We start from the raw sequence: 13,660 nt of genomic DNA on the forward strand, positions 1-13,660 counted from the left end.
AAAGTAAGTAGTTGTAGAATGCGTGAGCGGGAACCTAAGCAATTTCTGCAGGAGCTTATTCAGGGTGGTGAAGGACAAAAAATATGTACTAAAAGTCCTGACGTCTAGGAGGTGAGCCGGAGAGAGGGGAGGGTGACTAAGGTCTAAATTTTTGGTTTTTGTCAATAACTAAAAAACTATGCGTTGTAGCAAAAAATATCTATGACGACATTAGAGCTATTAAGTTCTCTATAAATTAGATTCTATACAGTTTTTCCAAATTCTCATCCGTTATCGAACTACACGCTCAGGAAAAGTAAAAATTAAAAAAATCTTTAAAATAAATATGTAGGTATTCCTTTCTAATTCTGTTTGCAGCGACAAATATTGTTTTTAGTCAATCCTCAGATGCTGATAAGTCGTCTATTGTTCTTCATTTTTCCACCCTCACTCTTGAGGGGTCAGCTCATTCCCGATGATTCATGATGTTTTTTATACAAATAACTGAGCTGGCAAACAAGAGTATGGTCTACCTGATGTAAAATGGTTACCACAATGCCTATGCGACGTCTGCAGCACCAGGGTGCTACAGGTGCGTTGCCACTTTAAGGGCTGTGATGAGGGCATGGGTGAGGGGATGAGGGGATGAGGAATGTAGGGTTCGTTGAGTAAGGCCCTCTCACTCACTGAACGAAGCACAAAAGCGATAACCCTATTATTCAAACAGAAATAGAAAGGAATATTTAAAAATAAAGCTTCTCTTAATTTTCACTTTTCCTGAGCGTGTAGTTCGAAAACGGATGAGAATTTGAAAAAACTGTATAGAATCTAATTTATAGAGAATTTAAAAAGCTTTAATGTCGTCATAGAATATTTTTTGCTACGACACATAGTTTTTTTAGTTGACAAAAAACCAAAAAAATTGACCTTTGTCGCCCTCGCCTACCTCCGGCTCACCTCCTAGACGTCAGGACTTTTAGTATGTTTTGCCCCTGATCACCCTAAATAAGTCCCAGCAGAAATCGCTTAGGTTCCCGCTCACACACTCTATACCCTCTTTTGATTAATTCGTTAACCGGACTATTTAGCCTCGATTTATATTCGTTTGCCCGAACGCGCGGTTTAGCGCTACAGCGCGAGATAATTCTGTCTACTCTGGCGAGATCATGTAAATGACAGCGCGACCGCTCCGCTCTTTTAATAAATCGTTAAGTACTATTGCTAGTGATCTCGCGGTGTGCCAAACCGCTCGTTCTAACGGACGCTTATAAAATTGTAGCATGAGTCAGGAGAGACGCGAAAGCTTAAGTTCATAAAATACCAGTTAGAAGTAAAACCCTGCAACAATGCTGTAAAGTATTTACTATCTAGGATAGTGAGTTATTATTTCCCTACATTACGACCATTACGGCCGTGGAAAGAGACCGCTTTAACACTTCACAGAGCCTAATCGGTCCAAACGCCTGTTATGCTCTAAAACCATATTAAATTACTTAAACAAGTTCCGGTTTCTGGACAAACAAACTCAATTTGATGAGTTTGATCTTGATATAGTGTTCCGAAACTCTAACATATTGCTATAATACCTACACAAGCTATACAATGTGATTTCATCGCAATCGAAACGTCTGAATCTGAGACCAGATGCAATGCAAGTAAACTGACTACAGTTTAGGAACACGTACGTATAAAAAAAAACTATTCGAAAATCACATAATATTTTGCGGCTAGCATTCTTTATTTGAATTGCGTGATTTGTAGCAAATGATTTGTGGCAGGCAATTAAGCTTTATCTGAAGTGATATTTAACAAAATTAAGTCAATAAACTTAGATTTAAGTATTGACTCAATTTTGTTACCACACGTTACATAATTTAAGTTTATCTAAATCGATGTCACGTGCACTCGACCGTCTAGTTTAAAAAAGTAAAAGTGGCCAGTGTCAATTTATTAGACGTCCACATAACCTCCTATGAAAGTGAGAGGATCCGTAGGTGATCTTTAGCCGAATATTAGAAAGCTCTTATGCAATTCGTCTATCGATTTTGAAGAGGATACCGAGTTCAATCAACTCCATAATAAATAGCGATATAACATAAAATTACCCTTCTTCTCCTATCTTTGTTTGTCCACAGATTTGTTGTAGTCCGGATGCTATCAAACAACAAAATAGCAATGTCGTAACGAAAAAATATATGCCACACCGACATTTTTAGACATTTTATGAGAGTATAATTGGGAATATTTAGCAAACGTCGGGGCAGTTGAGGGCCCTACTGGCATATACTTACAGTAAATAATCCGACCAAAATCCGACATGTAGCACACGGCACATCATAATAGATTATATTTTGATCGTATACGCGTTGTCATTTTGTCAAACGTGCTCTACGTTTGACTTTTTGTTTGAAAACTTTTTGTTTACTGTTCATGTTGGTGTTGCCTCTAGTATTGCAGTAATATTATATCCCATTCTTTAGTTTTGTTTTACCCGAATTGATTTGAAACTTTACTGATTGATAGTATAATCGAGGTACAGTTATGCATTTTTTGTGCCTCCTAAACGTTTTCCGAACGCAACAATTAAATAATGTTTTTGCGCACTGTTTCTGAATGCTTAGACATCGAACAAGACAATGTTATGTTGATTACAAGTTTTTGCAACCTGCCTCCAGACATAAGGTAAAAAAAATACTGACCTAACTTATTTAGAGAACCGCTACGCCACAAATCACAATAGACAGAACGAACCAGTAGGCCGACTTCAAACAAGCTGACGACTGAAGCGTTGTACAACGCGCCAACGTGGTACCGCTGCAAGCATGATCTACTAACGGCGCACAGCGCGCGCGCGGGCCGATAATAATAATAATATGGCGCCCCCCCTACAGAGATAGTAGATACCGTAATTTACCCTTTTAGAGCCTTATTAGCTCATAAGCTACAAAATAAAAATAAAAATACTGCAACAATCTTCAGAATAATATGTTGTTCCTTTCATAGTTATTAATTTCCTATTTTTGTTTTTTATGCTCATGATATCAGCTTCCAAAGTAATATTATATTGTATTACTAGATGTCCCGCGCGGCTTCGCCCGCGTAAATTAGAAATTTTACAGAATCCGTAGGTACATTTTCCCATAAAAAATATTTCCCCCGTTTTTCCCACATTTTCCTGAGTTTCTTCTGTCGTATTAGTCTTAGAGTAATAATATAATATAACCTTCTCGATAAATGATGAGTCTTACTCGATAAATGATCTATCTAACACTGAGATAAGTTTTTAAATCGGACCTGTAGTTTCTGAGATTGACGCGTTCAAGCAAACATACTCTTCAGGTTTATAATATTAGGTAGATATAGATTTTTTTTAATTATCGCTTGACAAACTCGAGTCTCGATCTAAAAGACTATGAAATGGTATAATATGGTAGTGATGATGATGATGATGATTATGAAGAATGTAATTTGCATAGTAGCATATGCTTTCTGTTCTTAAAACAACGCCGAAACTCCCAAACTTGTATCTATAAAGAATCAGGAATTCTCTCAGCACCTTCCGAACCACGGTATACCAGGTACATCTCGGTGCAAAATCTTACTTGTTGGTAGCATATGCTTAGAATACTTCTCACGAAACCGAAGTCACCATATGTTTCCCTATAAGTTTTGAGGAGTTCCCTCGATTACTTATGGATCCTTCATCAGATCACCACTTTTCTGAATATAATACCAAATTGGGATGATACCCTATATACCAAAAGAAAAATTTTGAAAATCGGTTAACAAACGGCGGAGTAATCGTTGAATATAAGAAAACGAACATAACACCTCCCCCATTTTGAAAGTCGGTTAAAATTGTAGCCTATGTGTTATTTATTTAATATTTTAATCAGCACATGAATTGAATAACAAATTTTTTTTCAAATTAATCGTAGCACCATCTGTCAGGACAAACTAAAATTGAAATAGAATAATATTGAATGCGATGATAGCGCCGTCCGCCGGATCTAATGTAAAACATTCCAAAATCAACAACTCCTTATAAATAAGAAATTAATTGAAAAAACATTTTCCAGTAGACCAAACTGTAAATCTAAACCATTCTCGAATCTCCACGAACACACACAAAAAATTTCATCAAAATTGGTCCAGTCGTTTAGGAGGAGTTCAGTCACATACACACGCACACAAGAAATATATATATTAAGATATACTAATTTATTTTAAGTCAAGCATACATTCAGTATCTCCCTAGTATTTACAAATTAAGGTTATTTGAAACACACGCCAATAGAATATAGATTGACAATTTCATTAACTACATACTGGACATTTGAATTTTTTGTAGATCCATTTTGAACTAGGATTAGTTAAAAAATAGGATTTAGGCGCGATCTCGGCAACGTGGCAAATGTATGGTCAATGTCGTTTGCTCAGGGGATGGCCTTAAACTACTTGTACTAATAATATTATGTATTCTCTGGTTAGGCCGACTTAGAAGTTTTGAAAACACTTCTAAGTCGGCCTACTGGTTCGTTCTATCTATTGTGGCTACGCCTAGGTTCATTGGTGGTCAAAATTTGACAAGTCAATACAGCCCGAACTAATTATGCGTTTAATAGGCATGTTATTAGCTTATTAGTAAACTTAATTACTTTTTATAGATATTATAGGCAAAGTTATAGCTATTTTTAAGATTGGAAATAAGCAATCTTCTCGGAGATTGCTGAACGACGAAATTGCCACTCAAAAATCCCAGTACGAAATGAATTAAATATTATGTGTGTAATACCGAATAAATATAATCTTTTCCTTACATAATGAAACAGGAATCTAGGCAATGCAGAAAACCTATAAAGTAGTAATTATGATGGAAATTTCTGCCGAAAAATGTGCAATTAAGTACTGCAAATGTCAAATATTTTAGCGATGGTTTAATAGGTGTGAAGCGGCGCGGCGTGGCAATCTGTATAATTGTACTAACCTGGATAAAAACAGGATATAAGTGTTGAGTAAAAGAGGGTTCCGTATTACGTACTTAAGGTGAGATCACACTAGATGTAAACTGCTGCAAAGCGACGTGACACTTTCCTATAGTATTGGAGGGCCCGGCCGCGCCGTGTCGCGTAGCCTCGCTGCAGTGTAGTTACGTCAAATGAAGTTGCAATTATTTTAATATTTTGATAATGTTGCATTAATATGATGGAGATAAGAGATAAATAGTGTCGATGTAACTAAAATTAAGATTACAGTAATAATCATAAATTTTCTGAAAAATGATCTTTAGCGTAGCTTTAATTCAGTCTCTATTTTACGCGTCATGACTTATGGGCTGCACTCAGAAGCATTTAATTATTTTGTTAGAGCTTAAAGAACTTAAAGTTTAAGGGACCTTAAGTCGGTCTCTGTAGATATTTAATTACTATTACTTCACTTTAATAAGAAGAGACAAGGAAGAGTTTGACGTGTCTATGCGGAAATTATATCAAAATCCTAATTCAATAGTAAAGAAATCATAAAAAAATATATCCACAGCCGAACATAGGTTATATGTTTTTTTGGAAGTTGGTTAAAAATAGCTCAATTTTCACCTCAGTGGATTCCAAAAGTTCATAATATTGTGATAATGCGCAGTAAACTATACTTTTTAATGTTCCTTTGACGAAGTATCGTGTCACGTGTGATGTAGAGCACTCTACAAGTGTAGTCTGAGTGCCTTAGGGAGAAGTCCCTTAGGCCCTTCAAGTAAACTTCGTCTAACTGAATCGACCTAATTTTGTATACAAAAGCAAAAATTGAGAAAATATTTAGTTGCAAAAACTATCCATACTACCTCAACATTATGAATGCTAAAGTGTCTGTCGTTTTGTCTGTTAGTTATTCACACCCAAACTGCTGAACCGATTTTGCTGAAATTTGGTTACTTAGGTACTTTTGGGTACTTTTATCCCAAAAAAAGTACGTTTACCGCGCGATAAACAAATTTTGGCACAACGGAGTTGCGGGCGTCTAGTTTTTTCGTTTTTAACCCCAAACCACCGACAAAAAAGAGGGGTGTTATAAGTTTGACGTGTCTGTCTGTCTGTTTGTCTGTCTGTTTGTCTGTGAGTGTATTTGTCCGTGGCATCGTAGCATCCAAACGGGTGGACCGATTTTGATCTAGTTTTTTTTGTTTGAAAGCTGACATGATCGAGAGTGTTCCTAGCTATAATTTATCATCATCAGCCTGCTCAGTGCTGGACAATCAGGGTTTATCTGGTTCATGAATGGCCGTTAGCAACTTGTAGTCGTTTGATGGGTTTTATATTTCATTCTAGTTGTGAATATTCTATACACGTATACAAATAATAATGGAAAGTTGACCTGGTATTGCAGCATCACCTGGTAATCAATAGCATATCCAACTCCTCGCCAACTTAGAGCAGAGGTTTCGTGTTTGGGCTCATTTTGATTGCGACAACCAGTAAGAAGTAGATAAACACTAAATATTTACATGCTGCTACTGCAGCATCACCTGGATTCTATAGGATAAGGTTTCATGTTTATGTTCATATTAACGGCCTCATCGAAAAGGACATTGATAAGTGGTAATCATGAGAGTATGATTCTATTGATAGGAATTAATATTCTGCACTATAACCAACACAAGTTTAAAAAGTATAAAATAAAATTAAATTAAGAAATTTAAAAAAAAAAACCCCGCCAAAGAACTTTAAAAAGTAATGAAATAATATTTACTGCCTTCAAGTTCAAATAATTCCTAACTTGTGTAAAGTAATATTTTAGTCCATAATTGTTGTCAAGGTGTGTCGCTAATGTGGATGTTTGATTTCACATAACAAGTTTAAGGATCAGCGACTTGGCGGTTGTAGGTTGTAGTTTACTTAGCGGTCCCCCGACACACCGTGACAACAATTATGGACTAAAATATTACTTTACACAAGTTAGGAATTATTTGAACTTGAAGGCAGTAAATATTATTTCATTACTTTTTAAAGTTGTTTGGCGGGGGTTTTTTTTAAATTTCTTAATTTAATTTTTTAACTTTAACCCTTGTAGTTCGCTTGTCTTTTTTTGTCTTTATTGGACCTGTATGTGTTAAAATCTCGACAAATGTGTGCACGGATCACATTCCTCGAGACATCGACGATCTCACAAGGAAAGTGCATTTGTGGCTGGACCAGACTTTCCAATCTGGTCCGGCGGCTATGTTCTAGGAGGTCTGACATTTATCTGCGCTTTCTAAATTATCTGCATTCGGCCTTCAGGTGGGCGAGAGATAATTGCATTGAAGCTTATAGGGTTGTGAATTGTGATAAATTAAGATATTTGAAGGAGCTGCCATGTTTACTTATGACTGGTTTTCCGTATGCGAATTCCGAATTTCCAATATGGAAAACAAATTCGGAAATCGAATACGAAAAACGTGAGTTTGCGGTCAGCCTGCACAGTGAAAATCTGACTGTCGCTGGCTCTTAAGCTGGCTAAATGAATTCTTTACTTCAATGCTCTAAATCAGATAGTTTAGAAGTTATAATGATTTTCTTATGAAGTACCTAATACCTATAGGTCAGATTAGTATGAAGCCAGAGAAACATTTTTTTCAAAAGTTGGAGAAAAAAAATATTTGAATGCCAATTTGTCCCTAAAATATGCCATAAATTATGAGTTGAAATTTTTTTTACCAACTTTTGAAAAAAAAAAAATTAATTTAAAAAATGCAAAAATTTAGCTGTGATCTGTCGGCTGTGTTTGACATAACGCGACCAAATTAGGTGATCCGCCATCTGCCTTTGAATCAACTTCTCTGATAGTAGTTATTTGAAATCTTTGTAGTGCTTTTTCGTGTCCGTCCGAAGATGACTGCCCTAAGGGCTACAACTTTAATATAGGCATAAAAAGGAAATAATGACCATGGCATCCATAAAATTTTACGATCATGTTTATTTAGATCCTTGTAGTATTTACTGAGTAGTGAGTATTCAAACGTAATCTCCCTTATTATATAACTTTCACCCTACAATACGCCTTTAAATCTTTTATCCTATGAATAATAAGCAGTTTTTATTGTTCGTAGCTTTTATCCTTGTATTTAAAAATAACTTAGTTATTTACGTACATTAGGTCTCAGTTCTCGGATTGCAGGAGTCTAATTTTTAATAATCGGCCAATTGCGAGTTGGACTCGCGCACGAAGGGTTGCGTATCGTTAGCAAAAATAGGTCAAAAATTGTGTTTTTTTGTATGGTAGGCTGAGAGCCCCTTCTTGACTTTTTTTTAATTTTAATATTATAATAATTATTAAAGGGTCTACCTGTATTTATTATAGATAAGTATCGAGAAAAAAAGGCCAAAAAATCACTTTTATTGAATGTGTAAGTATAAAAAATATTTAAGGAATAAATATTAATTTTATTTTGTTTTTAGTATTTGTCGTTATAACGGCAACATAGCGGTTCTTATAGTCTGGTGACAGACAAACGGACATACAGACGGACAGACAGACAGACAGACAGACAGACAGACAGACAGACAGACAGACAGACGGACAGGCAACGAAGTCTTAGTAATAGGGTCCCGTTTTTACCCTTTGGGTACGGAACTCTAAAAAGAATAGTCTTGAATTTTTAGTACAAAAATGGGACAAAACAAACATTAATTTATTTCGTCTACAGTTATTTTTTTTCACTTCTCGAGCTACAGGTATAATAAAAATCTTCTACGCCTACGAATAATAAAAACTAGTTTTTATTATTCGTAGTTCTACGCTCTTTATTCATACATGACGTTGCATAATTGAAAAATTAATGCAATGTTTTAATTATTGTGATATTAAAGGATGTATCTTCAATGTCGGGACAGTGGCGTTTGATTCAGAATGTAATTAATGTGAGTGTCATGATAGAAGAATCATTCATACGGAGCAGATAAATGAGACATGCCATGTTAGAATGCGCCATGTTAGATTGATAGTCAGATCGTATCAAAAGTTTTAAATAAACAGGTTGAGTAATAATTCTGTTTTGAGACTATGGAGAGTCAGGACATAGATTTGAATCAAACAGCTGACTTTTTTCAGGTTGAAGTTTACCATAACACTTCTCCTTATTTCCCTGTTCTGTGATAATAACATATTCAAGTAGTAATAGAATTATAAATTTTTAATATAAGTAGATAATCCTAACAAATACTCTCTTATATTCTATGACCTCTCAGTATAAAAATAGATCAGACAGTAAAAAGTTTTCGAGTTTATTTATAACGGACATACAAACGAGATCCGCACGCACGCGATATCTAAATTAAAAGCGTCTGGATTTAGTTGTAGACCGTATGGTGGCACTAATCTCAAAATATTTTGCACATCGTCGGCTCTGTGATTATTTGCGACCTAATAAGACGAAACTTGACGCTCTTGCAGTCGCTTGGTCGCCTAAGTTTGAACAAGCATAAAAGTGAAAGCATCAAAAACCTTGTCTTGCGTAAATTTTTTATTATGTTTGATTTTTCGTTGCCTAAAAGTCTTTTTTACAAATGTGAAATGCACAGTGCAAATAAACCAAAGAGTGACATTGTTTTAATCGTTTATGGATTAGGTATGTGCGCAATAGAAATGTATAATAATACAATTTCCTAAAGGAAATCCTCTAGTTATTGTTGTTTATCTTACTGGCTAGTAAGATAAACAACAATAACTAGAGGATCAGAAGTTACGTAGTTATCTAAATTCTAAAAGTTTAACTAACACCCAGTTTTCCACTCTTTATCTAAAATCTAGATTCTAGATCATCACCAGCCTTCTCGATCCATTGGTCATTTCCGTCCTTACAATAAGCGCTATCTACCAACAGTTAAAAAAATTACATGACCATTAAATGCTATGTTTACATACGACTTTAACCTACAAAGTAAACAAGCTTGGGTCGTTTACCGTAGAAATCTCGTATAAAGCTGTATAACAGCTGCTGTTGTAGTGAGAATTTCTCCTTTCCCTCTCGTATGATGCATCCTCACCTTTCACATTCACCTTATAATTAAAATTTATTTTTACATTATGACTAGGCGTAATGTTTATGGAGCTTACGTAACGTAATGCACTGATGGCAAAAATACAGTAGGAAACTTTCGTACCTTCATTATATAAAAGGTCAAAATGCATTTAGCACTTTCGATAATGACGATAAAGGACATACAATTGACATGGCGATTTTAATGCGTTCTTCCCATAAAATTGTTACAAAATTTAGAATTCGAAATCTCCCAATAAACAAACGTCCATCCAGCCCTTTAAAAATAGTCAATACTCCAGTAAAAAAAGTAACAAAGAAAACTCTTTTCCAGGACGAGCGAGTTGGTAGCGTTAGTGGCGGTCTCCTGTACTCTGTTCCTGTTCCTTCACACGCGGGACCTAAGCACCAAGCTGCAGAAGATACAGGGGAAGCTCAACGATGACGTCACAGCTTTCAACCACCTCACTGACAGTACGTACACCCATTAAGCGATATAAGCAGGGGAAATATTATAGAGTAATATGACCTCTAATGAGGTAGAATCCATGAAAATGCGCCTAGTTTCACAGGTCACGTTATGTTAGGGTACCGATTACCGAACAGTATAGTAGTCTTTACTATGTGAATAGAATATAGATAGTATTATGTAGAGCACCAAAATCTTTTCATCCTCAATAATATAAGTATTTTGTCTATTCTTTGCCAGGAAGCTACAAAATATTTTATCAAAATTGCACGTTCTCTTTTAGATTTTACAAAATATTTATGCAGTCGCCAATTTATTATAGCAAATCACATGACTATATTATGTAAAAATGCATAATACATAAGCTTCATTTCCTTCTGAAGGCAGATTACTACATATAGAAAGTGAAACATGCGAACCTGATTTCATTTTTTATTGCCGTCATAAATTTAAACGTTCTGCTATTCAAAAGGTAGTTAGGACCAGGATAATATATGGATATGGGTAGCAACTAGCAGTTAAGGGTTAAGAATAGTTTGTGACTTGTCCCAGGGCCCAGATTAATAAATAAATATTAAATACCATGTACGGTTTATTTGTCATCGTTATGACTAGGGTTCCTCTGTATTTTTTAGGAGTTTCTTTTCTTTATTATTATAAAAAATGTAATTATAAAAATTAAAATTAAATAAATAAATGTTAAATAGATTTATATCCAAGTATCGGGCAAAAAACTAAATTTTGTAGAGTCAATTATCCTTATTTTCACAAACCAATTGGAATTTTAATGACCATACGTATTTTAATATAAGTATTTTAATATTTGCCTGATTAATAGAATAAAACAAAAAGTACACAATATAATATATAGATTATAGAAAAATTTAAAAGCAAAAAGCTATACTTAATATCTACGGAACTCTACAATTTATTCCCCCATTTTAAAAGCAGGCAAGTAAGTTGTTATGATTATAAATGAAGCTACACTTTTAGACCCAAACAACAAGAATAGGATGAGCTTAAGAAAAAAATGTATGATAAGAAGCTTTTCTTGTGGTAAAGTTAAATTTGTTCGTGGAATAAAATGTAAAATATGTTGAGAACATTTTTGTATTTTCTTTCCTTATTTTATATCCTCCGGGCTCCGGATTTTATATCTTGTAGATGTATTTTTATTATAGCTGCTTTAGATATTACTTATGTTAATAATATTTTTATTACATTCATAATGTTTAGCAACAATTTAAAGACATTTTCGAAGTCTGAATTTTATGGTGTACGGTTTTTGTAAAGCAGTTGGCAGGAACTCAAATAAGTCATAGCATAGCACTGGACATTTAATAATGATTTTTAAAATTAAATTTAATGAAGAGTTTGTCAACCTATGGCCTATGTCAAAATCTTCATTTAATTTAAGTAATTTAAAGTACAGTTAAGAGGGCGACTAACCCCAAAAATCAAACATCGTCCTTCTCTCTTCATACTCACGCCCGTCTTTCATATGCCAGGTGAAAAAGAACGACGCGGATTCATCGCCAAATTAGTTTTTTTCACAATAACTCGATAAATATACAACGATCGAACGGTCGATCTCTCAATGATAGAATTTTATACAGTGTGTTAAAATATTAACTTAGTTCAATGCACGGTTATGGCAATAAATGAAAAATTCGTGAAAATTAGATATGCATCTTTGTGATTTTTTTCTATTGAGAAAATTTTAAGATATCGTGTTTTTGCTCAGATCGAATTCTCGGAAATATAATGTAGTATCATATTTCAGAAAATGAAACAATTCGGGGCTTATTTTCAATTATAAAATTATAAAATCGACATTTTAGTAATTGACATTCGTCTTTGAATGCGGCAGATAGAGTCGTAAAGCGATGCTCTAGTTTGAACGGCGCCTGTTATACTTGTTATGGGTGCCTTAATTAACTTGTTATTGGCCTAAGTAGCACTATCTTCTAAAGGAAACAATAAAATTACATGATGGGCAAGATCTCGTTACAGTACTTTCGTTTAATTTGTATGATACGAGATCTCTAATCTTGTGTGAAATGTATGAATTTATGGGTTATTGTATGGCATAGGTTATTGTATGTTGTGATGGGATACTCAAACTTTCACTTGAACCAAATATTAGCTTATTACTGTCAGAGGTTGCGAACTTTTTCGTACAATTACTAATATTATTTTATGATTGTTTGTATTCTAAGTCTTTACAACATGCTGCAAAAAAGTTTCTAACTTTTGTGTACCAGAAGCTTCTCATATTAAGGCGGGGATTAATCTCAATCCAAAACGATAACCTTGCACACAATCAAAGACCAAGCGTATACGCATGGCAATAAGATTCATTTTAGCTTAGCATAAAACTGTAGTTACTTGGGCGGATCTTCTCTATTTTTCATGTTTTTTTTTTAAATATCTTTGAAAATAAACATTAAGAAACAAAATTGTTCGGTTAAGGACGTTTTAATATAGATTTACCAACAATTTATTCAAATAAAATGTATAATTATCCTAGTTAGTACTTATATTTCGATGAAATAGATTTTTATCGGAGGTGAGTTTGTAAATTAATTACAGCCAAAGTATTACGTTTTATTAAAATGTTTATGGTTTAAGGTATTTTAAATATTGTGCTTTATATCTCATATTTTTTAACACTTCGGTATTATATTGGAACTAGGTAAACCGGGAGTCACGGAATAACAAATTGGGGTTTATCCTCGCCTTAAGGCACCTCTCCACGTTGAGTATAATTATTATAATTAAAATTGTCATCATGATTGCGAAGCTTCCATCTGTAGTAGGCACAATCATGGGCACATACGAAATATATGCCCCTGCCCCCTCCACACGTTCCTAAGCTTTTATATTTGTCTATCATGGGCTGAGAAAACGCATATAATGTAGAGCAAAGGTATTATACTGTTTATACAGAATGTAACAAAACTAAGTGATAATACTTTAATAATGCTGAAAATACTTTAATAAACACCGGTTTCGGTAACGGTGGCCGGTTTGATTGAAATCAGGCCAGCTACGCAGGAGTACTTTTATAGTGCCCAAGTGTGTGCGCAGTACACAAGAGCACTCTCTATTCCCTTACTCTCATAACCCAGTGGGACAGAAGACCGACACGACCGGCGAGATATCAGGCGCAGGACCGAGTTTTTACATGCCCATCCGACGCA

General features: G+C 34.6%; 1 protein-coding gene across 1 annotated transcript in view; it reads left to right on the forward strand.

The window, feature by feature from the left end:
• The window catches only part of LOC121739208 (heparan sulfate 2-O-sulfotransferase pipe), a 130,287-nt gene that overhangs the window by 64,618 nt on the left and 52,009 nt on the right, over positions 1-13,660 (forward strand). Inside the window, exon 3 of the mRNA XM_042131562.1 lies at positions 10,323-10,462. Within this exon, the coding sequence (XP_041987496.1) occupies positions 10,323-10,462 (140 nt within the window). The remainder of the gene's footprint in view (positions 1-10,322; positions 10,463-13,660) is intronic.

This window comes from Aricia agestis, chromosome Z, assembly GCF_905147365.1.
Source record: "Aricia agestis chromosome Z, ilAriAges1.1, whole genome shotgun sequence".
In the NCBI taxonomy this organism is placed as follows: Eukaryota; Metazoa; Arthropoda; class Insecta; order Lepidoptera; family Lycaenidae; genus Aricia; species Aricia agestis.